Source organism: Amblyomma maculatum, chromosome 2 (genome assembly GCF_055883805.1).
Source record: "Amblyomma maculatum isolate TAMU_Amacu chromosome 2, ASM5588380v1, whole genome shotgun sequence".
Classification (NCBI taxonomy): Eukaryota; Metazoa; Arthropoda; class Arachnida; order Ixodida; family Ixodidae; genus Amblyomma; species Amblyomma maculatum.
In genome coordinates this window covers 44,941,554-44,969,083 of record NC_139345.1, presented here as the reverse complement: position 1 = coordinate 44,969,083, position 27,530 = coordinate 44,941,554, and the positions used below count along the sequence as shown (strand labels likewise).

The window sequence follows — 27,530 nt, the reverse complement described above, 5'->3', positions numbered from 1 at the left end:
ACTTTGGTGAGCCACCTTGTCTAAGATCTGTAGCGTTGTGTTAACGAGATCCCAAGAAACCTCTCTCTCAAATTCTAACAAACGTTTGAGAAACACTTATCATCAACCAAATTATTTATTAGAACCCGACGTTTCGGGACCTACTCGATCCCTTCCTCAGGGGCGACTAAAGTTCGAGGCCCGCAGTGGAAGGCAGCTGCCTACGCTTCCCCTTTCTCAACACACGGTGAAGTCCAATTGTACACAATTGAACTTCGCCACGTGTTGAGAAAGGGGAAGCGTACACAATTGAACTTCGCCCCGTGTTGAGAAAGGGGAAGGGTGCACAATTGAATTTCGCCACGTGTTGAGAAAGGGGAAGCGTACACAATTGGACTTCGCCACCTGTTGAGAAAGGGGAAGCGTACACAATTGCACTTCGCCACGTGTTGAGAGAGGTGAAGCGTAGGCAGCTGCCTGCTGCTGCGGGCCTCGAACTTTAGTCGCCCCTGAGGAAGGGACCGAGTTGGTCCCGAAACGTCGGGTTCTAATAAATAATTTGGTTGGTGATAAGTGTTTCTCAAAATTTTGTTTCAAATACCCAAACAAGCGAAATTCCGCCGAAGATGTTCTCGTTCTCTCAAATTCTGCTGCGATCCTCGCTGACTTATGAATCCCCAGATGAAATTGTGCTTCTCTGCAGCGATGCTTTTTAGCACAGGGCTCTGCTTGCTTTTAGACCGCTCACTCAATCAGCACTCTCTTGATGAATTCCATAATCATATCATTTGTATGTCTCATACTGAAGCTATAGCAATTTAAGGCCTTGTTTTCGAGAAAGTCTTGCGTTCCCAGTGTCAAAATGGGGACTGAAAAATCACAATGGGGACATGAACAGCTTAAATGTCCCCGTAATATTTAATAGGATGCATATATTATTGCGTTTAGCTAGAACACTAATGGATTTCATTATTGAAGTGAGTCGGACCCCACTCTTGATTCAGGAAATCGAATAAGGCATACAAATTTTCAGTAGAAAAAATTATTTGTTTTCAGCTCACATTGAATAATTCATGTGGTACTTGCTCAGACAAGCTGCATGAACCCTTAGACCTTCCGCTGTGAACGTTGTTTAACTTCCCAACGTACACCAGTGACATCCTCTCATGTAGTTTCACACTAACGCTGAGAATGTCTTGCCTGTATAGCCTCCGTCATTTGTAAAGTTGCCTTTTGACCGTGTGCAAAAGGTGCTGGTATGATTTTGAGAAAGAAAGAAAGGGGAAAATACAGTGCAGAACACATAACGGTCCATAACTAAGCATACGTGTTAAAAGTCCGGCAGGTGCCCTGAACAATCTCTCATATCAGCCAACTATTATTAAAAAAAAAAACTACTTATAGCAACACGTGCATAATCCCACAATATCATGTCCCTTGTGCTTGAGACGAGACGTAGTTTGCGCAACGTACGTGAGAAATCATACCGCTCCAAATTACTTCAAGAAAATGTTTGCACGGTTGCATTACGGAGACGTACTACATATAGATCATTGCTTACACCTACTTCTGTGGCAGAGTATTTCTAATTTACGCGATTAGCAAGCGTTCAGTGCAGTAAGAGAAACAAATTTTTACCGGGAGTTTTGCGAACAGTTTTGTTCAGTCGCTACTCGTGAGCAAGAAATCAAATAATGGTGCATAATTTGGTGGGCAGACCTAACTCCGAGACTGTGCCCAACTTGAAGGTGTTCTGATTTAACGTCTCCCGCAGTTATCGCCGAGATGCGGATTTATATCGAGAGGTAATGGTATAATTTTCGCTCACCTGAGCGAATGCAACTCAGCAGGGCTGACTGCGGCTGAGCAAGTAAATAGTTTTGACTGTGTATTACACAAACAAAGATTTTGGAGATTTCCAATTGCTACTTCTTCGTGGGCTTTTCTCACTTACATCTTTTTGCTCTTTTAATTCATAACAATATCCCATATAAGCGCTACACCATAAGGTAGCGAATCAGCGCTTTGTAACTGTTAGGGGACATCGATTTTGGTCCGGGAATCTCAAGTTCCAGAAGAGGACGAGGACCGAAGTGGTGCAGACGACACAACAGCGAACGTTATTCGGTGGTAAAGATAAGGCGCTCAAGGAGTAGGTGTCTTACTGTCTCCCCATAGTCACATAGTTCAACGCCCAGTGCGTGAGGACTAGAGTCGAAACATTCACTCGCGTTCCGCATAAAGAGAGAGAGAACTTTTATTCGTCCAGCAGAGTGACTATCCCGCTCTTCGGGGGTTAGACCCGGAAGGTGGGAAGGTCGCCTTAGTTGCAGGCCGGTAGTTCTTGGACTCCGGCGGCATCTTCGGCCACTCGAACAATTTCTCTTTGGGCTCTTGGGTCTCAGCTTCGCAGAAGGGTCTCCCAGGTGTCTTTAGTTATATTTTTAGCCCTGCCTGGTGACTTTGCGCATTCCCATATTATGTGATTTAGAGATCCCCTTTCCTTACATAATGAACATAGGTCTGATCGTATTTCTGGCCATATATGGTTGACAAGAACTGGGTTCGGTATGTATTTGTCTGTAGCTTTCTCCATGCTACTGCTTCCTCTATAGCGTTCCACATAAACTACCAGCGCCCGCTCCAGATTTCGAAGAAATATTTACATAACGCTGGTCGTTTTAGGTTGGTGTGGCAGCTTGGTCTGCAACGTGGTTTCGTGTTTTGAAGCATTATCCTGAAAGCCATTAGAAAAATTATTAAATTATTAGAACCACTGCATACTGCACCGTGGCCACCTTCTCGGATGTCTGAAATGAGTTGTTTGTGTTTTCCATTATGTTGTGCCGCACGAAAATCTATGAGCTTGGTTTAGAATAGGAAAGAAAAAGAAAGACACCATGCCAGTGCTATTTACGAACGATGATCTCAATAGCCGCCCAAAAAGCATAAAGTTCCGCTCCAGTAGAGGAGGTATGGCAGGTTGTTTTCACCTTGATAGCTATTAACATTTATCAGGATAACCTCGAACCAAAAACAACTGGCGAAATTATTTGAGCCATACGTTTCGGCTTTTACTAGTGACTGTTGACTGCATGCGGATTTTGAACGTGGTCTGGTTGCAAGCAACCTATTTTGCCCTGCCGCTTTCCTAATGCCCTATATAGTAAGGTGCACTTGAGATCGATGCCGAATGCAGAACGACAAGAACGTTTTCAACGATGGGGTAAATTTCAAGGGCCAACATTCGCGATTAATATCAATGCCTTCGCCGAAAGTAGTACTGCCCTGATAGCAAAAATAGTTGTCAGACGGCGACTGAAGTAAGTCCCAATTTAAGCACCATCTCTCACAATGTCAGCTGCAATATAGTTGATGTTCGAAGTAAGCCCGTCAATAGATTTTAATAGCAGGCTTAATCAGACATACCAATGGCTTTTAAGACACAGCAATGACGCATTCGATGGACACCGAGAAACAGATCAATTATGTTAGCGCGAGGATTACATAATTTTTTTATAGCTAAATTGTTGCTATTTTCAGTAAGCCTCCTAGTTAGAATCAACGGTTTATAGCCGACGCTTACTAATATCCATGCCAGTTTTGTATTTACAAAAACGCGTTGCACAGAGGTGCTGCGAGCTAAGAAATTTTTACAATATCTTTCAAAATGACGCGCGCTTTTAAAAAGCACGTGTTTAGAGCGAGCGCCAAGGAATAGCTCCCATCAGTATATGCATGATCATGCGCGACGTGACCTCTTCACCTCGCCAGTGTTGCCATGCTCATCACTGCTCGCTTCTGAAGCCTACGCGAGAGTAACAAGGTCACGAGGTACATTGGCTACCTGGTACGCAGTATATATTCTTCGTATGACTGCGAACCCTGCTGGAGAGTGTGATTGGACGGTATAATATAAAACAAATGGCGTTTTCCTGGAACCAGGAAAATGACATGTTCATGCACAATGTCAATTTTGATGGGCGAGCCCCTACAACATTTTACACCAACTATATGCAAATACAAGAGATGTACAACATCCAAGGCATACAGAATAGGTTCCCATTAGCATACATGACATATAATTCGACGCAAAAACATGTAAATGAAATACAGCTCACTACAAAGTGGAAGAAATTTTAGAGGTGCCGAATGAGCTTAAAGAAATAATCTTTCCCTTGCAAATTAATTGTTAAATTTTTTTCTTTAGTATGAGAAGTGGTTTTGTTAAGGACTGCAATTTCTAATTGGTGCAAAAACTAGGAATGGACAGTTGACGTCACCCTTGTGTAGAGCGCTCGATCGGCGCATTTCCCTGCATAAAAATCAATACCTGATCGCAGTTTCTACGTTTTACAAGCAATGCTAGTACGGAAGTAGATCCACGCAGATATGCTAAGAAGATGAGCATGACCACTTCGTCCGCAAATTGTGAGCGGATTTTTAATTTTAGTTTTTATTGCTGGATGAACATTGCCCGAACGCTTTACACAACGGTGACGTCGACTGCACCAAGGGTTAGTATTACGCGAAGTAGCATCATGTTCGTGAAATGTATATTACAATACAGATACACACAAAAGATCATTTATTAAAAGAAACATAAATGATTGCAAAAAAGCAATACTCGTGAAGGAAATAAATTGGGTTAACATTCGGCGTTCTAGCCGCGATCAGTGTTTGTTATATAGCTCCGAAATTTGTTTAAAAGAACAGTAGCTTTATTTATGTTTTTTATTTATTTATTTTTCAGACTACCTCAGTTATGTGCAGTTGTTAATTAAAAAGTTAGGGGGACTTTTGAGCTCCGTATGAGGAGTAGGCGCAATAGCACCTTTGATACCGCGTTTTAATTCTGCGGATTTTTAAGGTTTATTTTTGTAATTAACTTATTTAACCTTTGTGAAACTGTATTACTGTAACATCAGTACACTTCCCATACTTAAGATTCCAATGCATACGCAAAAAAACGCACTCATTAGGTTTAACAAGTTCGGTACCAACCAACCTTCGTGGCGCCACACAGAAACTATATGCAGCCGCGCAGGATATAAAAATTGGCATGAAATGTGTAAGAAATACCGTGTGTGATATAAAAACAAGGACTCCTCGTAGTCTATACAATGTGTGCTCTCCTGGTTTGCTGAAGATTTGGCTTCAGACCACAATGATTGTTTGATTGAATTCCTTCTATGAACTGAAATACCCCCTTTTGTGGAGAATCCTCGCTAATTTTGGCTTCATTTGACCCACCCTTCCCTCTCCCCTCCCCCCCCCCCAAATTATTTTGCTTTTATTTGAAAGTGACTTTCTAAAATCCCAGCACGAAATCATGACGTGATTGTGACGTCACGGCCATGTCGACCAATCGGAATTCTTGCTGACCACCGTTCACGGGGGCGTCAGTGGTTTTTTTGGCGAGCTTCAATACGCTGTCGCTTAATAACTTGTTTCAAGGCTGTACATTCGTTCTTATCACTGCCAGCAAAATGTTCCTTCGATCCGTGCGTTGACTGGTGTACGTCGCGTCTAGTGCAACCTGTTCAGAAAGTCTTGTTAATTCCTTGGGGCCACCTAAAAAAAGGATATCACATAAGACACGACGACGAGGAGCCAGAGCCCTTAGTGGTCTTATTTTCCGGTGAGCCGAACTTCATCTGTCCAAAGCACGGGCTGTTTTCGCGTCGAAAAAAGGCCTACTCGTGCCGCTTCTCGGCCGCGGCGACCGCGACCTCCGCGTCCACCGAGTTCGATAGGAGCCGCAAAGAATGTCATCTCAGGGTCGGCGCCGCCGGAGCGGCCAGGTCGAGCGCCCTCATGCCGGCGACCGGGCGGGCGGCAGCACCTCGTTTCTCGTGTGCCGGGGCTTGTGGGCCGCGGATCCAATTTGCGGCTAATCCCAGCGCACCGCAGATCACACTCAGTAGCAGGCGCGTGCGTGCGCCAATCTCGGCCTCACAGGCGCTTCCCGCAGGGCCGCGCCTAATCCCGAAAGCGACTCTCGGGGACACGTAACTTTGTTTGCGTAAGCCGCCATCGACGACGCCGATGTCGACTCTAGCAACGCTTGTGGGAGCGCAGTAATTCCTCCCCCGAGCTAACCGCAACGTTTGCTTGGCGCAGTTGTCGTTGTCGTCGCCTTCAGTATCTTGCTCTGTGACTGCGCGTCTTTTCCTCCTATTGCTGCTCGATTCACTTCTGTCCCCTCATCGCCGTCTCAATATCGCGCCTTCGTACCAAGGGTCCGGGAGAACATTGCGGGACTCCCTTGACGCCAATGGGGAAAAATTGACCGGTCCCCCATCCGCGCAGCGCCCCGGCAAATGTGTTAGTGTTTGAATGCTGTATGCCGTATATCTATGAAGTTGGCATGAAGCGTTTGAGCGGAGCTTTGCGGCGCTTGGCCTCTAGTTCAGTGACAGAGTTCTCCGGGACGTGCCTGTGATTGCAGAGTACTCACTAGACGAGGCAATTTTCAACGAACTCCGCTCCCAGAACAGAGGTATGGAAGCAACACGTTGCCTCTAATAAATCGCTCACTAATTCAGTTGTACTTATGGTACAATGCCCTGGTAGCTGTTGCAGCATTGAATGAAACAAACATACGGTTTCAGGAAGAGTAACACGGGTTGGGCATAGATATATTCCCTTTACAGAGTACTAATCAGGACCCAGGTAAAACTAAAGAAAAGTAACCTACCTAAAGAAAAACAAACATTGAGGTGAACAGCTTCCTGTTTAGTTTGGCGGAGGTGTGCGACAGCGCACTTGTGCATCCCCTGTGCAACACTGAGCTCTAAATCTGTGTAATATATAGAGAACGTCCTCTTACTCGCCTTTCGGTCTTAATTTGTACAGTTGCTGTGAGCGCTCTGCAATACGACTGGGAAGTGAACCCACTGACTGGATATATACTTTTAGTAACGACGATGGGAAATCCAATACTTCACGGCTGAAAATGTATTATAGATCTTGCAGACTGCGCAATCCTGGTTGGGGCGGGCGATAACATGCTCAAGGCGCATCAGATGACTGTTGTTGTACCCATCATCGTTATTCTTCTGCTTGACAGCATGCAGAAAATCAGGTGCGACGATAACGCTCCTAGAATAAGTGCCTCTTTAATATTTTTGCAAGATTCGCATGGTCTATCGCCACTGCCGTCTTTGATGGCCACTTCTTCGTACATTTATTTCTCTTTGCCCATGAAATTTTCAATTAGCCTGAACGCCTAATGTTAACGAACATGGCAAAGGAAAGGGACCAGCAAGCTTCAGGTTGGAGATAGTGCGGTGTGGGTGCTGGGAAGTGTTGAGAACGTCTCATGGTTTTCTAGTGTGGGTGCATGCCCTCTGAAGAGTAGGTGAAGAGTGGATGCAGAGTGGGGGTTGATAAAGGTGAGGGAGGGATGAGGGAGCCCTGGCACCAGACAGCATCCGCACGGTGGGCCACAATACAAGCCGATAATCCAGACCAGGAGGCGAGCCGAAGTGATCACTATTGACCTCGCAGTTTCGCGATACGTTTCTAGCACGCTTTCTCACATTTTTGTTGCATTATTTCACAATGGCGAGCTGAGCGTACATTTCGGCAGTATTCAGGTTATTCAGGTACAGTTTTGGCTTCTTCTTTATTTATTAATTTATTTATTAATACTGCAATCCCAGGAAGGGATTTTCGCAGGGTGAGCATACAGAAAATAGGTAAGTACAAATATTAAGAAAAAAAAACATGCGCGCACCAAGATCGCCAGCACGTACATACATTTGAAAGCGCTCCACATATTCCTTTTAATTCTGGACGCAAAGATGAAGGCTATAAGACCACATCAACAAAGCGGCCGGCTTAAAAATGGTTACGCTTAACCGATTCTCTCGAACTTGACCGCAGTTGCGTGAATAGCAGCTCACTGTATTTACACAGCTTCCAACCGTTGCCTTTCGGGCGATATGGTCCATAGGGTCACGAAGAGTCAGACACGACTGAACGACTGAAATGAACTGAACTGAATTTACAGATATCATAGGTATTGATAACATCATGTGTGTAGTGGCTTCCGACATGGGCGGCAGTAGCGCGCTCATGCATCGTCCAATGGATTGTGCTTACCACCGCGGCTCCCCAAAGCTGTCTCGAACGGATATCTCGTGACAGATATCTCTTGCGCTAACGTGATTAGTGAAATAGTATTTCTCTAATGAATAAGCCTGCCATAAAAGCGTATCCAAACTGATCACTTCTTCAGGATTACGTAGTGATACATACTGGCCGGTAGGTGTGATAACAGGCAGGTTTCTACTGGCAGCTGCGTAGCAGCTTGCTTGTAGAGATTGCTTGCAGCCACTATGATGGGCTAGGGAATCGTTCCGCCATAGGACAACTATAAGTCGTGAGGCAGAAGCACATTGTGTGCCTCCTCTTGGCGTTGCTCGAAGGCTGTGTCCTTCGCCCCCCTTTATTCACAGACGCTACCAGATCTGTGGCGTGCGGCCCGAGAAAAATGCCCAGACATTTTCGCCTCCTACGGTCTCCAGAACCTCCGCTGACCTCATAAACCGCGTGGAAGTGGGACGTCACGAGATACTTTGTCCGTGATACAAACTATTCAGACAGCGGATGAAACCGCATATCGTCAGTTTCCATCCAAGGGAACGCCCAAGATGGTCCTGCACTTCGCCACACCTGTCGACTGAGCTGCCAGTCACACAGTTATGAACTGCTATCTGCTGAATACTACGTAATGGCTCTTTAATTCATCACACGAGGCAACACATAGCACTACACGCGCCGCTGGTACCCGCTCCGAGGCGATAAGTACCAGGCATCATCTGCTCGAGCAGACGATGAGATTTTCTGCGGTCAGAAATAGTTATTCGCGCAGAAAGCAGAATGGAAATTTGTACATGCTCAAAATAAGTGTTGAAATAACGAAAAAAAGAAGGCGTATATAGAACCTGGAGTGTTTCAATGCTGAATGAAGTCACGAAATGTCAGCGCATGTGCCGCTGTTTTATAAGAACATCAGCAGGCTCAGTGGAAAGGATGGCTCCCTGAACACGTGCCCCACCCTGCAGCGGCAGCGGCAGCTAAGTGGTCAATTTCTAGCCAAAGGACAGGGGAGTCATCAAAGCATTTTTCATACGCCGTTATATAGTCACAACTGTTCACCCTATTGACCCTTGACTGTTGGTCCGGGCCACCACAACATTTGGCCCAGATAACCTGAAAATTGTCATTGGCCATATTTACCTAAATTAATATTGCTACGGATCGACTCATCGAAGATGAGGTTGATGAAGTGTGTGTGCGAATGGCGCGTGCTCGGAGCCCAAATCCTTGGAAGCGGACTGTATTTTGACGATCGGTGCGCCCGGTGCTTGTGTCGTGTTGGGTGTAAGTGTACCAGCATTCTACGTGGTGTGTACGCCTCCTGCCACGTAACAATATTCATGTATAATGGACCACTGCAAATTCGATAATCACACCTAAATTTCGGCCGGGTCACCCCGAAATTCGGCTCTGAACATCTGAAAATTGACCGACATAAATGCATCAAGTAGACCATGCTTTCTCGAGACTTACCGATCTAACAACGCTAAACCACCGACTTTTTCTTTTTTTTGGTGTAATTAAAATTACTTGCAACGGTAGCTGTGAAGAATAAAATAAAAGTGCATCAAGCGGAGGAACCAGGCGCATAACTGCTACATTAGAGAGCCGTAGAACAATTCTCCCAGGTATAAAAACTTATTCCTGCAAAAAGCAGAAAAGGACTGATGCTTGACAAGGCACATTTTGTAAGCATTTCCTCTTACAGAGACTTAGAACTCGAAAAAGTTTTTTTTAATTACCCTACTACATCATAAACTTGCAAATACAACACCGCTCGACATCCCAACTTGCTCACTTCTTTCATATTTGATCAGTCCTTCCTACAGTTGCCTGCATTCCAACGACTACGCCATTAGGGTCGCACGTGCTTAGGTTGATTATGTCGCCTTCATTTCGTGAGAGGTCGCCAGGCGTGCAGAAATCAGCGCAATAGGGTTTTCTTGCTTTTTGGAGAACCTCTGCTTTCTTTACCATTGTTACTGTACAGTCAAGGAAGTACATGAAAGAGAGGATGAGATTTTAATTCACTATTCTGATTTCCCTTTTTCAGTCGCTGCCTGCCATGCTTTGCGGAAAAGGAAGTTTCAAGACTAAATGAGCTTGTAAGTGACTGGCATCTCCCACCCTCCGTGTTGTGAAGCACACGTGCCTCGAATGCAGAGGTGATCGATGAGGACGTCGTCCTTTTTGTAGCAGATCGATGCATTCCATACACCGAGCTGCCAAAAATTCAGAAAACTAACAAACACAACAAACCGAAGTCGCTATAAGAAGAAATAAACTTAAAAGTAGGCGCACACTAGGTAGAAGTATTTTTATTTTTTTTCGGTGGGCGGCGCCCTTGCTTGATTTTATTCTCCTTCAGTATCAAAGCTTCGGCGGGAGAGAGAGACGGATGTCAGGTCATTTTGTATGCATGCGTAATGAGATCACGCGTTATTTTCAAACGTGGTGGGAAGAGCCTAATATCCGCGCTGTCACGCAGAGCACGCATTACTCTTTCTATCCTTCAATTTGTAAGTAACAGGGTCGGGTCCTTTGAAAGCGGTTGTAATCGATAGAATGTTCGCTACCCGCAGAGCAAGGTTGTTCGCCTTTTGATGACAATTTTTTCTGCGTGGTATGAAGGGTGTGCTAAATCATTCATGGTGTTGTAGCCTAGAGCCCTCATTCTGGCCACTTAATTATTAGTTCACTTCTTTTCTGTTGCACGCCTCTAGAGCTGCACATGAATAGGGCTAGTCAGAAAGAATATGAACACCATTGTATTTTCAGCAGCATGAATACAGTATTTATTTGAATAATGCTAGCTAAAAGAACAAGACCAAGTAAATACACATAAGAAAGGAAGAAAAAGCGCCTCTTCAGGCTAGTCAAGGTACACTTAAAGAGCTCCAAGAGTGAGATTTCTTAATCTTACTCTGGTCGAAACAGATGGCTTCGATCATTTCCGTAGCCTGTGGCGCTCTGTAGTGAAGTATCGGTGGAAAATCTGCTACTTTTAGCCTTGAAAGCAAATCCACTCCTATATTTAGCGCCCTCAAGGAAATAACAATGCCTGGAGGCAGTGCAGAGGAGTGTAGAAGTTATGCGCCGAATGCGTGCATCTCCCTGTTTTCTTCCGTCGAAATTCCAGCAGTGATTTCACAGTCATAAGGCGTCTTTTCACACGTGAAGCACCTATTGTGTCGTGGATGGGCGTCCAGGGCTTCTGTAGGCAACTTTTATAATGTACATCATACAATTTGGCACACAGTCTATACAATATAGTGACGCTACGGAGGACAGCTTGTGTATTCAGTTCAGGTAAAGTCGCGTCTTTTTAATTTCACGATAGCCGCGTACTTCCATGACGATGGTCCAAGTCCTGTGTTGGAGAAGCGTTACAGAAAGTCGACCTCTGTATGACGCGTGAAAACGGTCGACGTTTAAGCAGACTGGTAATCGTTCGGGGTACAGTTACATCGTTAATTGGGACACTCGTGAAATGTAAGAATGACAAAACAAGAAGCATAGTTAGTCACATTTTCACTACAGGGTAACAACGCCTGGTTTGGCACAAAGCGCACAGAAAGCATACAGACACAAGAACAAGTGAAGACGACTGAGACGATATATATCTGCAGCTAGCCATTATACACACCTTACTAAGGTCCTGTGATTGTGAACTTCTACTCGGAATCCTCTGTTGAATTGATGGCGCCATATATTCCACGTGATTAACACTTACCGCCTAATTCTTCGCCCAGATTTTGTAAAAGTTGTTAATGACAATATATTTACATCTTCGATTTCTACTCGTCGAAACATTTCAAAAGATATACGGTACTCATTTACACCTGCAATTAGTGCAATGCAATCGTATGCGATATAGGCTACGCCACGATATGTTACTTGGTGTAGTATCGTAATAATACATTTTTATCGCAATTAACTAATTCAAAAATAAATAAATAACAGAAGTCCAGTGCAGTTGTATTTAACATAAGCTATCCAAAAATGTATGATTTGATGATGTACCCTAAAGTTCTAATTTTATACACAATTAACTAATAAACTGCAATCAGTTACGTACGACCCGTAAAACATGAAGCGTTCAGTCGGTCATGTGGTCATATAGAGCCAGTACGTCTCGCGGTCATGCATCAGTTCACCATGGCACATTTTACTAAGCGAGACACGTCAGTAGACAAGCTAAGGCTCAGTTTGGTCTTTAAGTTCATACAGAGATACCGAACCGGTCACATGCTTCTCTCATAGCCCAAATCGCTTTGAGACTTTAAACCCTATAAACCAAACCGAAGCGGTTACCTAGATTGTGACTAAAGTAGTAGAGCTACCGCCTGAAATCTTCGCTGTGCAAGAAATGTTTCCCTTTGCAAGACTATTTTTTTCTTTTTTTTAGCGAGGCTTCTGAGAAATCTCTATAAGTTTTCATTGCGTTAGTATTGATGCCCTGAAGAAACCAGTAATGAGCCATTAGTGTTTAACTTGTGCTTAGACTTTGTTATCTAACCTCGCGTATATGAAAACATAGAATGAAAAAAAAAAAAACGTGGTTGCCTGCTGAATCAAAGTTGTTACGAGATAACAAAGAGTGCATAGGAAAAGAAGATGACACCACAGGAAGGCACCGCATGCACCGACCGTTTTGTCGCCGAGGTTGTTGACAATGCAGTGCAGGTAAGCGGTCTGTCCCAGCTGTGAGGTGACATTGCGAGCCGTGGTGTTGTCGAACGAAGGGAAGAGACGGCTCGTGGGAGGCCACAGCTCCTCGCCCACCCGGGCCTCGCTCTCATCTGCCACCGCCTTGCGCAGCCGGATGGTCTCGGCTGTGACGTCACCTTGGCCCTCGGTGGAGGCCAGGGTATCTGTGGTCTGCCGGACAGCCGGCGTCAGCATGACTGATGTCAGGAGACGAGATGAATCTGCGAGGTAGAAATACAGGTTGAAGAAGGTCCCGTGCCAGCTCAGTACCCTTCGGTGGAGTAGGAAATGACCGGCAAAAATGCAAAAAGAGTAAATGCACTTGTAGTTAGGAGACAGCTGACTGCATGAGCTCCGCCTTGAAAGGTATGACGTAATGGCTACAGCTTATTCGGGATTAAAGAGAACAAAGTTTACTCACTGTCTTACCCTCCGCAAAACTCCTTCCAAGTAGGTAATGCCATGCCGTCTTGTGACGTCACACAACCCGCCGCCGAATCAGTATTCGGCCATGTTACCTACCGACTACCTCCTACCAGAGTTGATTTTTCGTGAATCTTTGGTCAAAACGCTGACTACTGCAGCACAGTCGCCAGGCTCATGAAACATGAAGCTTATAACGCTGTAAAAAAAAAAAAAAAAAAAAAAAAAAAGTAAGTAGAAAGTAAGAAAGGAATTAAAAAAGTAAATACAGAGCCGCTACAGAGAGATTCCCTTTCATGTGCGTATAAAAACAGATGGTTTAGAAAATGGCAAGTTAAAGATGTTCAAAGTAAGAAGTAAGTAGCAAAAACAGCATGCCGCTATCACGTTGCACTGAAAGACATGAGAACTGAAGTCACCTTGTTACTTTTATGGGCGAAAGTCAGATAGTATGAGAGCGTCAATTGATTGGAGCAGCGAACGGACCACTGTGGCTGCTTTGTACAGAGTTATTTGTTCCCAATTCGGGTCAATGCTGAACCTGGTTTTCTTTACTTTTGTGTTGGTCTCTCGGCTGTCTTCTGTAGCTCAAAAGTGAAGAAAAGAAGAAAACGCCTTCTCCGATAGCGCCGACGCTTTGTAGAGAGTGTTGCAAACCCTTTCACGCCTATCTGCACCTTCATAGAAGCAGTTATTGATCGCCGTGGCCTCCGCTTCCTTAACGTGTCACATCCAGGCGCGCAAGACGAGAGAGCGCGCTCTGGGTTACAAGAGCGATTAACTCTGCGGATGCCCGTCGGCGCTGGCCCGCAGTGCTATCACGCGGGCGTCTTTCAATGCGGCGCGTATGATGGAGATGCCCGCAACGTAGAGCTGTGAGAAACGGGCTGACCTCTTGCAGATGCTGCGACCCCTTACCTCTCAATAACGATGCATAGCTCCATATATTTGGGTTGCCAATTGAGTCAATTTGATTTCTTTTCAAGAGATCAGCGGAGCAAGGCAGGGAAGAAGACGTACATCATGTAATATTATTTGGATTTTTTTTTGTTCTCACTTTTCAGAGCAATCATTAAGCAGAAAACCCCAAAAATAATGGATTAGTATTGCTCAATCTGACGCGAAGTGACCTAGTTTGCTTATATGTGATCTTGCCGCACCTGATTTTGGAACTGGAGTATTATTCCCACCATTTTGCAGAAGATGCTGAGATTGACGTTAAGGTTGCAGGACCCGTTATAACATCCTCCTCCCCTTATGCAACAACTTAAACCTGTGGTAACCCATGTGGCCTTCATGTGAGCTTCACAATTTAACATATTTAAGTGCGCATGTCACGTAACCAAGCAAGTACTAATATGAATGGACCGTACTTCACTTTCGGGTTTCCAGAAAGTCAGTGAAGTGATTGTGTAATCTCTTTAAGACAGAAATCGTACCGTATATCTGAATTCGCAAATAATGCTCAGGAGCATGATACAGATCACATTCAGTAAGGCAAGCTGAGCGCTTGTAGTGCCCCAAAAACCTAAACCATAGGCACACTGCAAAAACTGGCTAATGCGAGCGGAAAAAGTATAAAGGAAAATTTTGTCGATAGCTTTCTCAAAGTTATTGGTAATGTGAAGAAACATGTTTCCATAATCTACGTTCCAAGTCTAATCCAAGTTGGTGTAATCTACGCCAAAAACAGTCTAGTAATCATTTATCGCTGCATTGGCGTAGCGTCTGTAAGGTTTCTCGCTTTACCTGCATTATTAGCCAAATCTGTGCACTAGAGTACAGTGAAGCTCACTTAGCAGACTTAGCTTCAGTTGACTGCTTCGACGCTGAAGCACAGTGCCAGTCGTGTAATCTAACAGGCTAGTAATAAAGCCATATCTTTAATGATATGGTTACGGCGCCAAATTCAGGTACACGCTTCAGTCCACTTCACGAAGTTTTTTGAAACACTTTACCTGCTGGCAAGAACGGGAGCCGCAGACCGCACCGTTTTCGGAACTCTAGATCATCACATATATCCCCTCAAAGTACCGCTACCTTTCAGTACTAACAAACCTATTTCTATTAGAAGACTGCGGCGCTTCTTTTCAATTTGCGACTGAAAATTGTCGTATAAAGAAATGAAAATCAATATCAGTAGCGCCTACTTCTCCCTTCACAACATCTTTTAGTGACCTAGTTCCTTCGGAACTGAAAAGCGCTGAAAATATTCCGCAGCGGATTCGTACGGATAGGCACACCCTTCACCGAAAATTCCCGCTCAAGGCAAATACAATAAAGGGGATATATAAACCGCAGAAGCAGCATATATTCAATTTCTCGCCTAAGCCTAAATCTAAGCGTACTGGAAGCGACGTTCGCGAGGACGCAGTAAATCAGGGGATAATCGTTCGCAAAATCCTATTCACAGAAGCCATAGCGGTGACAGCAAAGCCGGGCTGCCATGGCGCCGACACGTGCGGAGCCAATCGCTCCCGACAGCGCGTGAGACCGCACCAGCGCCTCCGAACAGGCCTTCGCCGGAGAAGAAAAGCGGAGAAAGGGAGGAGTGAGGCAGAAAATGAAAGTTGTCAATAATTATCTTCCAGTGAATTTTCCGACCTCTCTTTCTGTAATATGTCGCAAAGAACTGGGTCATCTATACGCAACTCTGCGGGGAGGTTAGCTGGCTTTTAATGCATCGGGCATCTCTTTCTTAAGCTTTTTTACGTCAGAGGGGTAACTTAAACCTAGCATTTGGTGGTCGCCACCGAACATTTGCTGGCAGAACAAAGCATTGTTCGCGCCCATCAAGCGCATTTATATAATCAGCAGATCAAATTATTTATTCTTAATTGCATTCAAGCAGCCGCGTTTAAAGCTCCAGGACGTTGACTAGTAACGTGACACCGGGAATACTTGCGTACGTCCTTCAGTAGCATGGCCAAACAGCGGAAGGCCATTACTAAGGTGATAGTATTGCCAGCCCCATTAGACGAAAATGTATTTCGATTTGTCGAGAAACACAAGTAGTTATCATTGTCGTTGTTGCGGCTGTAGGAAGAAGACAAAAAAAATAAACGGGCCTGCTACTGGTCCTACAGCTGAGCCACATCCGCTGCCTCTTGCGGACAGAGGAGAAAATAGAGAAGAAAGGAAGAGAAACAATAAAGAGAAAGACGCGCGTCACAACAGCCGTCGTCCGCCACCGAAGCATTGGCGGGTGCAGTGACGGCGTACAACAGGTACAGCGACAGGGGGCAGGCTAGCCCCCACCGCAAACGGCTGAGACCTACCATTCCCATCCCCGTAGGGCCAGGAGCAGCCACCCCCATCCCAGGTAACCATAATGATGATATTGGCATATCTTTCACTTATGGTCCTCCTAGTGCCGGTAGATTTCTCGTATTTCTTATCAAACTTTCGACTTAGCTCTTCTACATGCATTGCCTTCGTGGTGTCATATCGTTTCGCTTCCCTTTAACATACACACCTCCTAATCTAGTTAGAGACTAGTTTGTGATAGGGATTCGAACCGATGACATATTTATCTCTGAAAGCACACTTTATTCATCTGAACACATCACTTAGCGCAGCGGACGGCGCCAGAGAAGCAGAAAGCGTACAGGGCATCGCGCAACCGGCGACGTGGGGGTGGGCCACAGGAGGAAGCGTAAGTAGCGACAGTCACGTCAGCATACCGTGCAAGCTGTATTTTGCCTTCATACACGTGGGCGGTAGTAGGTGTGTATGCTAAATTTTTTCACACTGCGATAAATTATTTTAACAATTCTCATGTAAACGAAGAGCTCTCAAGTATGACAATGGTGATATGTCTTCGGCTTGTTAACCTGATTTGCTTTTCGACATCTGACTGGAGGGTCTAGAGGAAGTGCTCTACCGTACGTTACATGTGGAATGAGAAATCGGAGGAAGCATAGAGAATGGCTTAACCAAAAAAGAACTGTCCTTATTTACTGGTTTGAGAGAGGTGATCTCTTTGATTGAAAGAATTCATTCAAATTTCGAGTCTCATATGCGACAAGCTGTTATATACGTCAGCGGTCGTGCTCGGAACAAACTTTTGGCACTAAGTAAACAGAATGAGCATTTACATGTGAATGCGTATCGGGTATACTTTAAGTCGCTGCATCTAAGCCCACCCGCGATACATTAGTGGTGCGGGCGGAGTCTGCCTTTGGACTCCATATTGCGATAAGTACCTACGACCAAGGCACTGACCAAACGAGAAAATGCCAGCGCAGATCAATTTATTAAGCGTCTCGATTATGAAAAGGACAGCGGCGTAACGAAAGCTCTGTTTATTCCCTTGGCAGGCATTTGTCGTCCTTGTCGTTTCATGTGCTTTTCTGCTGTTCAAATCTGTGCTAAAGCTGCACTGCCATTGCGATTTTTCTGTCGAATTGCAGATAAAGAGCATGATAGTGCGGAGAGTTTATTACATATCAGCGTTTTCTCTATATGGGAAAAAACTACCGTCACCGCGTGCGTGAGCTTGTAGATGCCGTTACAGTAACAATATAAGAACAGGAAAGAAAAAAAGGCAAGAAGTAGTTGTTAACTCTTTTATGCCAGAAAACATGAGCGGAGCTTTGTGTAGCGATGGAAGAGTCGAAAATTTTATGTTCATTCCAGCATCCTTGATAATGTAAACAAGGAGACTTCAGTTTCCAGCGTAGGGCATATTTTTCTTTTTTTTTTTATCGAACGCCTTTTATTTATTAGGCATCCGAATGCCATCTTCCTAAGTGCATGGATATCTTAATGAATCGATAATTTTGCACAAACCGCATTGTCTCGGGGAAAAAAATTGCATTTGCTTTCGAAAAGGGCCTTGTTTGGTAGAACTGAGGGGTCAAGGAATACCAGATTTATTATCTTTCCACACGTAACATAAGTCGAAGGCTAAAAACAATTTAGCTACTTAAGGACATTATCTTAGCGGATGTTTGCGCGCAACTCTGAATATGGATTAAAAACACTGATTTCCTCTTAAAGCACTGTGCCCACTAAATGAGCTACAGATTGAGACAACAGCATTCTCGTTAACGATCTAAACGACTGTCAACGCAGATACTGCAGATCCGCTATTCCATCTCAGAGTGCGCATGAAATACCTGAATGTGTTGATGGAAAATTATAAATATGTATCACTTTGTCAACTGCTGGAGCACATTTCATGGATTACCACACATAAAGCTGCCGATAAAATTACCTAGTTTCCTGGAAAAAAAAATCTGCTAAAGAAAGGAATATGCATCCCTACTACAAAACAAACCATTTTTTATTTAAATATAATCTGATTACCAAGGGACGAGCTCGATCAAATGTTTCGTAAGAAATAAGCAATACCCCTTCTATTTTTTTATGTTTACAAGTAATGTGACATTTTGTATTTGCCTGCAAGTAGCAATAAAACGTTTCGCAAGTGATATCACTGTGTACGCCAAAATAGATTCCCGTAATGACCAATATGACCTTGGGAATCAACACGAGGAAATTAGTCGATAGCATCAGATGTGGCAACTGAATATGAAAGTGTCGAAGATACTTTACTGGGTACGAAGCGCGAAATACTATTTAATTTGCCCTTTACGCATCAAGGTGGTGGAATAAGCTTACTTGCTGACCTAAACTGGCAGAGAACCTTCACAAACATAACGAACTTAGGACAGCATGTCGACAAATTTGGCACAGAGGCCATGCTAAAGTCCATGACCAGCTTTCGTGGACATAAATTTTGATTGCGGGACCCATGTAAGGTATTGTAAGATACTGTTATGGAAATATTGAAGGAAATAGCCCAATAATCTTCCAATCTGCAGCACAACCTTTCTTTTAGAGTTTGCCCTGTGTTCATATGAAGCTGTTAACACTGCCGTATATAAAAACAAGAGGGATCATTTTTGACCGTAGAGGAAAAGTTTAATACAGAAATCTAGGAGCGTCTCAACGGGAGATCTACGAATACACGTTGTTATCGTGCATATTTACGAGGTGCGAAAAACTGCCCGCATAAACTATCTGTCCGCAAAAAATACGCTTGTCCAGACGCCCTGGGCATGTTCCTTCCTGATGCCACACTGAAAGGAAAAAACATTGTACAGGCTCAACTATTCTCAAACCAAGTTCCATGTGCCTTAACCATCGGCCGTAGCTGCAATCGCTGCTGTTAATTGTTCGATCTTTGTTCGCATCCGCGCTTGGTAAACTTCTCGACAACGGGCTAGTCAGGCTTCTCCTTGTTCGAAGGTCTGGGCAGCCTGTCTGGCCGTCTGGTCTCTGTCTTTAGCGAGACTGGGTTTATGTACACCGTGATTTTTTATGTGACGCCACCTGGTGGATTCGCCCGACACTACGCCCGCGGACGTCGTCCGCCCTCGCTCAGATGACGTATTTGTGCGGCGTAATTACTTCGGGTAAATTAAGGCTAGGCGCATATGAAACTCCATGAAGACGGCAATGTTCCCTGCAAAGCACAATTTGGAAATTGATCAAGACGACGATGTTTTCTGCACAGCGCGAGAGGTCACAATCAAATGTTCGGAACCTGATTACCTTCACATTTGGCCTGTGAGAAGTAGAGCTTCCGCTCTAAGACTAGCCGCTTATACAATGACTGTACTCCAAGAGCCAAATTGTGCCAATCATATTTGGAGCCGTCCTTATCAACAATCCACATTTTAATTTGAACGGGTACAAAATATGGCTCAAAGAATTATTTTTAAACCCTACGGTTTAGGCAATCTGATCTCAGACCTGAGGAGCACGACTGGCTCAAGTGATTATTTTTTTGTTCGTTGCGCCCTAAGTATAAACAGCACCAGAATAGCTACATTAAACTGATCGATCTTGTTGGTGCTAAAGGCAATTAGAACAAATTTCCCATCAAAAAATTATTTGAAGCACTATTTACTGGCCCGAATCACAGACAAATAAAATAAGTTAATAAAATGACTGCCGGGTGTTCTAATTTAATCGCTATTGGAAACGGCATCCCAAAATATTTTGAAACATATGGAACTATGCTTCGAGCTCATTTTATGTGGTTTATGAATGTTTGTTATGGCATGATGTTTGCCAGAAGCTGCTGGGGTCTCAAAATTATTTCAAATGGCTTTAATTTCTGCTGACCTTATATGATTACGAATTTTATCTTAGGAGTTGAATTGTTATCTCCAGTGAACTTTCATTTACCTTTCTTAAAGGCCTCACAAACACCACATTTTTGTACAATTTCGTTCATTCTGCCTTTAATCTGGGATACCATGTTGTGAATGGGTAATTCCTGCACAGTGCTAAGCATTATCGCCTATGTTTTATTCTGTGTTGTTCATATAATCGAATTTTTTATCTTGGCATATACTGACAGAATGAATCAATCGATAAAAAGACTTAAAATTCTAACGTCATAATAACAAGCCAACTTCAATTCTTTTGCGTAACTCAAACTGCCTGTTTTGTCCAGCTTTTATTTTCATAATTGAATGTCTTATTCTGACATTACTTCTCAGTGTGAGTAAATAAATCAAAATAAAAAGGAGTTAGCATTGTCGCGCCATAAAGAGGAAAGCAGTTTCAATTTTGTAATTTTTTGTCTGCCAGCTTTACTGTTTACGTACATTTCGTGCACTGAACAAAGCGGCCATCAGCAGATATGTTGCTGACAGGACACGCGCATTTGAACAATTGCCGCATAGTAGCCATCTGATGTTTATCGCAACGCGATTAGCCCGAGATCCTGCTCCCGCAACCCCCTTCAGTGCACTGCAGTGGCTATGATTTTGTGCACTACCATGATATCGTGCTGTGATTTCAGAAAAATGAAAGCAAGTATTGGATATGAAGCAATATTTGTAAAAATTAGTCTGCTAAAACCAGCAATGCGATTTCCTCTCAACGTTAACAAAGCTTTCAATTACAACCTAACACATGTGTTCTCACTTTATTACGAGTGATCAAATTTTAAAATTGGTGGATTTTTAAAAATGTTTTTTTATTGTATGTATTTACTAGCGTTATCATTTCGGTTTCTTTTAATCTTGTGCTGAGCATACGCACAAAATTGCAACCTAGACGCACATTTATGGGATTAGGCTTTGGAATTTGGAGGGACACCGGCAAACATTGCCTATGAGGTAATTAAGCTGCGAGACGAGTGGCTTGAAGACAGTACCAATTAGAGAGAGTACCCAACTTTGCCTGGCAGTCTCATTGAAGCTCCTCATCAAATGAAGATGAGATGTTGCACGATAAAAAGCCTATATTGACAAACTCATCATCAAACACTGAACATAAGTGGACGACAGGCTTCTGAAATACGCAAGGCATCGCGATTATGCGAGAAAAAAAAATACATGATTTCCACCTACAAGGTATAATTCGCAAAAAAAAAAATTTGCCCATTTCATAGGTTTAATGTGCTTCGCGTTTTCTCCTCGCCTGAAGGTACAGAGGTAGTCAAAAGTTCCCAGGCCACAGGTATTGCTTCTGGTCGGCATATTCTGGCGACTGAGATCCCATTAAAGCTATCAACTCTACATATATTTTGATAATTTAGGCCATCATAGCTGCCTTACTACCTGCTCAGAAGCAGACCCTGCCGCTTGGGAATTTTTGACTATTACTGTCTCTATTACATGCTCCCCAATTATTCATTGAGTACAAAACAGCGCAGTGTATACATAGTACAGTACAGCGCAGTAGAGTGCATAAGGACAGTACAGTAGAGTACAGTAAAAGACAGTACAGTACTGTACAGTGCAATAGAGTAAACTACACGCGCAGCTAGATTGTGTGTGACCAGAGCTTCATGCAACCTTTGCCTACTAACATCTTGACATCCCAGGGAGGAGCTCGTGTGGATGCGGAATTTAATTCATGATTCGTCAGAAAGGGACAATGAAGGATACCGATGCAGCGACAGAACTGTGAGTACTCAGCCTGGTCAATACGTTCTCGTATCTGATTAGGATGAATAAAAACCATGTTGGCCTAATTCCGAACGGAGATAACCAAGTCGTAAACACAGAATTCATGTATAGGCGTTACTATGGGCTCAAATCGAAAAATGTCTGATAGGAAATATGATTGTCTAACAGGCAGCCCGTAGAAAGGATAGTATAAATATTCTCTCAAGATACTTCTTTTGAAAGCGCCCATGCTAGCATTCATTGCTGTCTTCTTGAAGGTTCTTTAAAATCACGTTTTCTCCATTTCTCCATGGTTTTCTGAGCGTTGATAAGGGCTTCTTATTAGTTATGCCCATATTATTTTCAAGATACGAAGCTGAATTTCCTAAATAATTGCCACATACTGAATCACTTAAACTTGACTCCTCAAAATGAAGGCCAATCGTGAAAAAAACAAGGCACAATTCTATCGTTAGAATTGGGCTGCAATTGCTTGACTGAAAACAAAATGCATCCCAAACATCCTTTCTTAAGTAGAGAGGTTATTGTTTTGTGCATTTGGGGCATTGTTTTATTTTTTTTTCCCTGTTAGAATGGCGGTGATGCGGTTGACGGCAACAACAATAAATACCATATTATCATAATAATAATAATAATCATAATAATCATCATCATCAGCCTGACTATACCCACTGCAGGGCGGAGGCCTCTCCCATATTTCTCCACTTAACCCGGTTCTGTGCTAGCTGCATCCATTTGACCCCTGCGAACTTCTTAACCTCATCCGCCCATCTAACTTTCTGCCGCCCCCTGCTACGCTTTCCTTCCCTTGGAATACAGTTTGTGACCCTAAGCGACCATCGGTTATCCTCTCTTCGCTCTACATGTCCTGCCCATGCCCATTTCTTCTTCTTTATTTCCACTAGAATGTCAGTAACTTGAGTTATTTCTCTGACCCACTCTGCACGCTTCCTATCTCTTAAAGTTACCCCTACGATTTTACGTTCCATAGCCCTCTGGGTTGTCCTGAAGTAGAACTCTCTTGGTTAGCCTCCACGTTTCAGCCCCATAGGTGAGTACGATAAACCACCAGACAAACCTCTGAACACTTCCTTAACAACACTATGCTCTAAGATGACCATGAATAAGGAGCGACAGTTCTGTTTTTGCTTCCCTGTCAATTTACAGAGACGTAAAGTACAAAGCCGGAGACTACCCTGCCGGTCTACTGTAGTCGATGTGTTAAATATTCGTAAAATACGAGTAATGTCATTAAAAAACCTTCCGTAAGAATGCACTGTAGCAGCGTAAAGCCAATTGGATAATCGCTAATTGAAACGTTTGATTTAGAACGTAAGTACAATTGAAAACAAAGGTTTCCGTTTTGCATTTTTTCATACCTTTGATTTTGTTCCTTTGAGTTCATATATAGCACGGTAATTAAGGGTCACAAAAAGCTAGATATCACGAGAAACCTCATATTATGGACACCAATTTTATAATAAAACGCATTTGATAGCACTTTCATAACTCCTGTTACAGATCTTCAATGTATATAATAACCCATTCTATCGAAATGATTGCATTCTTACTACTGAACATACAAATTTCTTCCCGCATTTCCTCCAACCCCATATCCAGTTTAGTGACAACCTCACAAATAAACTAAACTAAGGTCATGACATAAAAAGGAGCATATAACCGACGCCGGCAGTGCGTGACGATTTGCACGCTACAAAGAAGTGAGATTTGTTGGCACCGGCTCCCGCATTGCGTAATCAATACCTCAGTCCTGGCATGTTCCCAGAACCCAAAGCGAAAAGACGATGAAGGCACGCCGCCCGGCCCGCATCGGCATTCCCATCGCCATTGTCATCGTCATTGTCATGTGCGTGCTTCCTACAGCGAGCTTTGCTGAGGGGGATATCAGGGTAAAGGCAAAAGAAAAAGAATAAACTGTACATGAAACTGAAGGGGAAGCGCAGGGGCTCACACACAAATAGGGAAACAAGGCGAAAGCTCGACCGAGTCAGGAGTGAATACACCGAGTCCAGGAGCTGTCCCCGGAGCCAGCTAGGAAGAAAGCAGCCACGTGGGGTTAGGGCAAGTCCTTACAGAGGTTATGTGGCTTCGCTGCCCCTCCCCCGCCCCCTTTCGCTCCCCGGAGGCATCATGACTGCTGGGGCCTGATGTGGTGTGTCCCAAACAATGAAAGAACAGAATGGAGGGGAAACTGTGGGCGCATAGGGACGGGGTAAGAAATAAAGATCAAAGAGAGAAAAAAGGAAGCGAGTTGGGCAAAGCCTCGGATCATTGATACGGCTCGGTCGGATTCAGGATATCGAGGCGGCGCGCTAGACAGCCTGTGTCGTCTGCATCAGAACGCTTTGTTCGGAGCTATGCATCGATCACTAGTCGATGTCTCGCTGCGTGCGCTCGCGCCATCTTTGTTTGTTTGTCGGCTGCGTGTCGGATCGTCTGCGGGCGTAGCCGGGTCGATTGTTTGTGCGTTTCTTCGCTCCGGCGAGCGCTCCGCTGTCATGTTTGACAAAGCCGGGGGACGACACGAGACCGAATGGAATTTTTCTGCGCAACTGCCACTCTCTCCCTCCCCCTCCAGCTTTCCCAATTTTATTTGATTTTTTTTTTTCTCCTTAAGCTGCTGGAGCTGGATACAGTTAGCTGCCGCAGACATGCTTCACGAGCAACAGGAACGCGCAAAAGAGCACTACTGAAGCATCCCGTTTCCGTCGCTCCATCGACGAGAAATTCTACGTTATTCACTTGATTAACAGGCTTCGTTCCCGCTTTTGTCCTTTTGAGTGATCTAGTTTTTCTTTATTTTTCTGTGGTGCTAGTTAGTATTTAATTTTGTTCCACCAGACATAACGCGCCTAAGTATTTAATGCAGTCATAATTACTCTCAAATGTGTCTACTAACTGGCATTTTGTTCGGTGTCTCGCCAGTGCCTTTGCTAGCAACACTAACAGATTACTTCGGGGTTACTAGCGTCAAAATAAAAATAAATAATCGGTCGCTCCCGTCAACGACCAGAAAACTCATTGTCTGGCAAGCTTATCGGGGCGAGTGTTGCTTATTAGTCAATCACGCCCCATACACGATGCAAAACCATTTTTGGCGCGTCAATCGAGGTCTGTGGATGAGGCTGCCCGAAGCAAGCTTTCACCTTGCCTCTGGAAAAGCGCTCGGTTCGCACGCGAATGTGTATCCTTTGATTAGACTCACAATAGATGGCGTTTTGCGGGAGCATCTGGCGACGAGGTGATGAATGAGCCGCGCAGTGCATATCGGGCCGCTTGTGGCGCTTTTCCGGCGCATTAGAGCGTTGATGGATTGGGAGCAATGCCGATGATTAGAATTGGAGCGCAATGCGAGCGAGCTCATGTGCCTTTTATTTCGCGTCGAATACTTTCAGTGACTTTTTTTTTCTTATTTATCCTCCGCCAGTGCTTGCTGTAGAAAGGGCGAGCTCCAAGAATGCATATGGGCAAGTATTGATCTGCCTTCGCTCGGTAAATGATCCTTGGCCGATATACGTTGCTTCTGCCGATACTGGAAACAAAATTTTTCAAGTGGGTCAGAACGATGTTAGGGAAGGAAGCTTAGGCTGTGCTTTTTTGCTTGGTGATATCGCTTACTCATTCAATTTCACAGCGTTAAGCTGCTAAAGTTAAGGTTTGCTGCCTTGCTGTAGAAGGATTCGTCGACGTGACTATACACTGTCAGTTGTATTTTTATTTTTTTTTATTTCTACATACTGTCAATCCACTGGGGATTTTACAGGATGGCATTTAGTACAGAACATGTCAGGGTGAAAATGACTACATGGCTAAAAATGACAGATGCAGAATGCGTAGTCTTAAAAGGAGTTTAAAAGGTGGAACGATGAGATACAGTGCCACACTTCATTATACAGTTATACACAGATCACCGACGCCTGGCAAACATGCTCGAAGCCGCGCTCCGACGGCCAAGTGCTTTTCTGATCACACTGATAGGTTAGGCATGGCCCACATAGTATCACGCTGAAATAATAATATATGAACGAAAAATGTAGCACTAAACATGAAGTTAACTATTTAAGAGGACATTTGAAATATGTTATAATGGCAGGAGGTAATTTTCAACACGTTTTGCTAAAGTATCTAGGGATGTACTATTAGTGATGTGACGATGAAGGTTATTCCACTCTCTTACTGCAAGGGGGACAAAGGAATATTTCAGGCAGTCAGAGCGGAAAGAGTATTGTTTTAGTGTTTGGTTATATTTATGCCTAGTTGGTCTCGCCTCTGAGGTCATGACGTACTTAGTTTTATCAAGAATAAGTTAGTTATACAGCAATTGATAAAGCCGCTTAGGACGTGGAAGTTTGACTCTATTTTCTAGAGTGAGAATGCCGGCGTCAATTAGTAGTTCAGTCGGTGAGTCAGTATACATGTAACTCCTGTAAAACATAAATCTGACTGCCTTTATTAAGATGGATTCTAATTTACTTATGAGACATTTTGTGTGAGGGAACCAAGCGACAGTCGCATATTCCAGAACCGATCGAAAGAAAGCTCTATATGCAAGTTGTTTTGTTGAAGGTGGGGCTTGACGGAGGTGTCTTCTGAGAAACAGGAGCCGTTTTAATGCGGCTGATGTCACATAGTTGACATGCGACTTCCATCTGAGATCTTGTGATGTTATTACACCAAGGTATTTATAATTGTTAACTCGTATCAGGGGGGTATTATTCACGATATAGGAATATGAAGACTGACTTGTTTTTCTTGTTATTTTTAGAAGAGCAGACTACTAATATTAGGGTTCATTTTCCAGTCAACACACCACTTGGATACGTCTTCTGCAGTGCGGTTTAGGGCAATATGGTCATCGGGATCATTAATTTCTTGATTAATTATACAGTCATTTGCAAAAAGTTTAATATTGATATTGACATGATCATTAATAAAAATTAGAAATAAAATTGGACCCAGGACGCGTCCCAGAGGCACTCCTGATGCTACTCGTTCAATTGTAGAACACTGATTGTTAATCTACAGTATGGAATGGGGCACTAATTGTTAATGATGGTAATGACAACGGATATTGATGCGTAGCCACAGGATCGCTACATCGACATGGTCACTTGACCACGTGAGCGTTCTGTACATATATATAACATATACCTCGCGACTACTTCATTTCAAAGTTGCAGTTCAGGACCTGTGTGCGTGTCCTACTTCTTCCTCCCTGTTTTGTCCTTGTCCGGCCACGCGCTCTAAAACGATGGAAAACCAACTAGCCGGACAGCTTGTCCTCTTCAAGACTACTTCATTGTATTTTTGATTCGGTCGAGGTTCTTGCGAGGTGTGGGAGGAATGCATGGC

The 27,530-nt window shown here is 43.9% G+C and overlaps 1 protein-coding gene across 1 annotated transcript in view; it reads right to left on the bottom strand.

Annotated features, from left to right (window-relative positions):
• The window catches only part of LOC146198547 (zwei Ig domain protein zig-8-like), a 209,684-nt gene that overhangs the window by 33,263 nt on the left and 148,891 nt on the right, over positions 1 to 27,530 (bottom strand). The window contains exon 2 of the mRNA XM_084591929.1: positions 12,739 to 13,019. Coding sequence (XP_084448055.1) covers positions 12,739 to 13,019 — 281 coding nt within the window. The remainder of the gene's footprint in view (positions 1 to 12,738; positions 13,020 to 27,530) is intronic.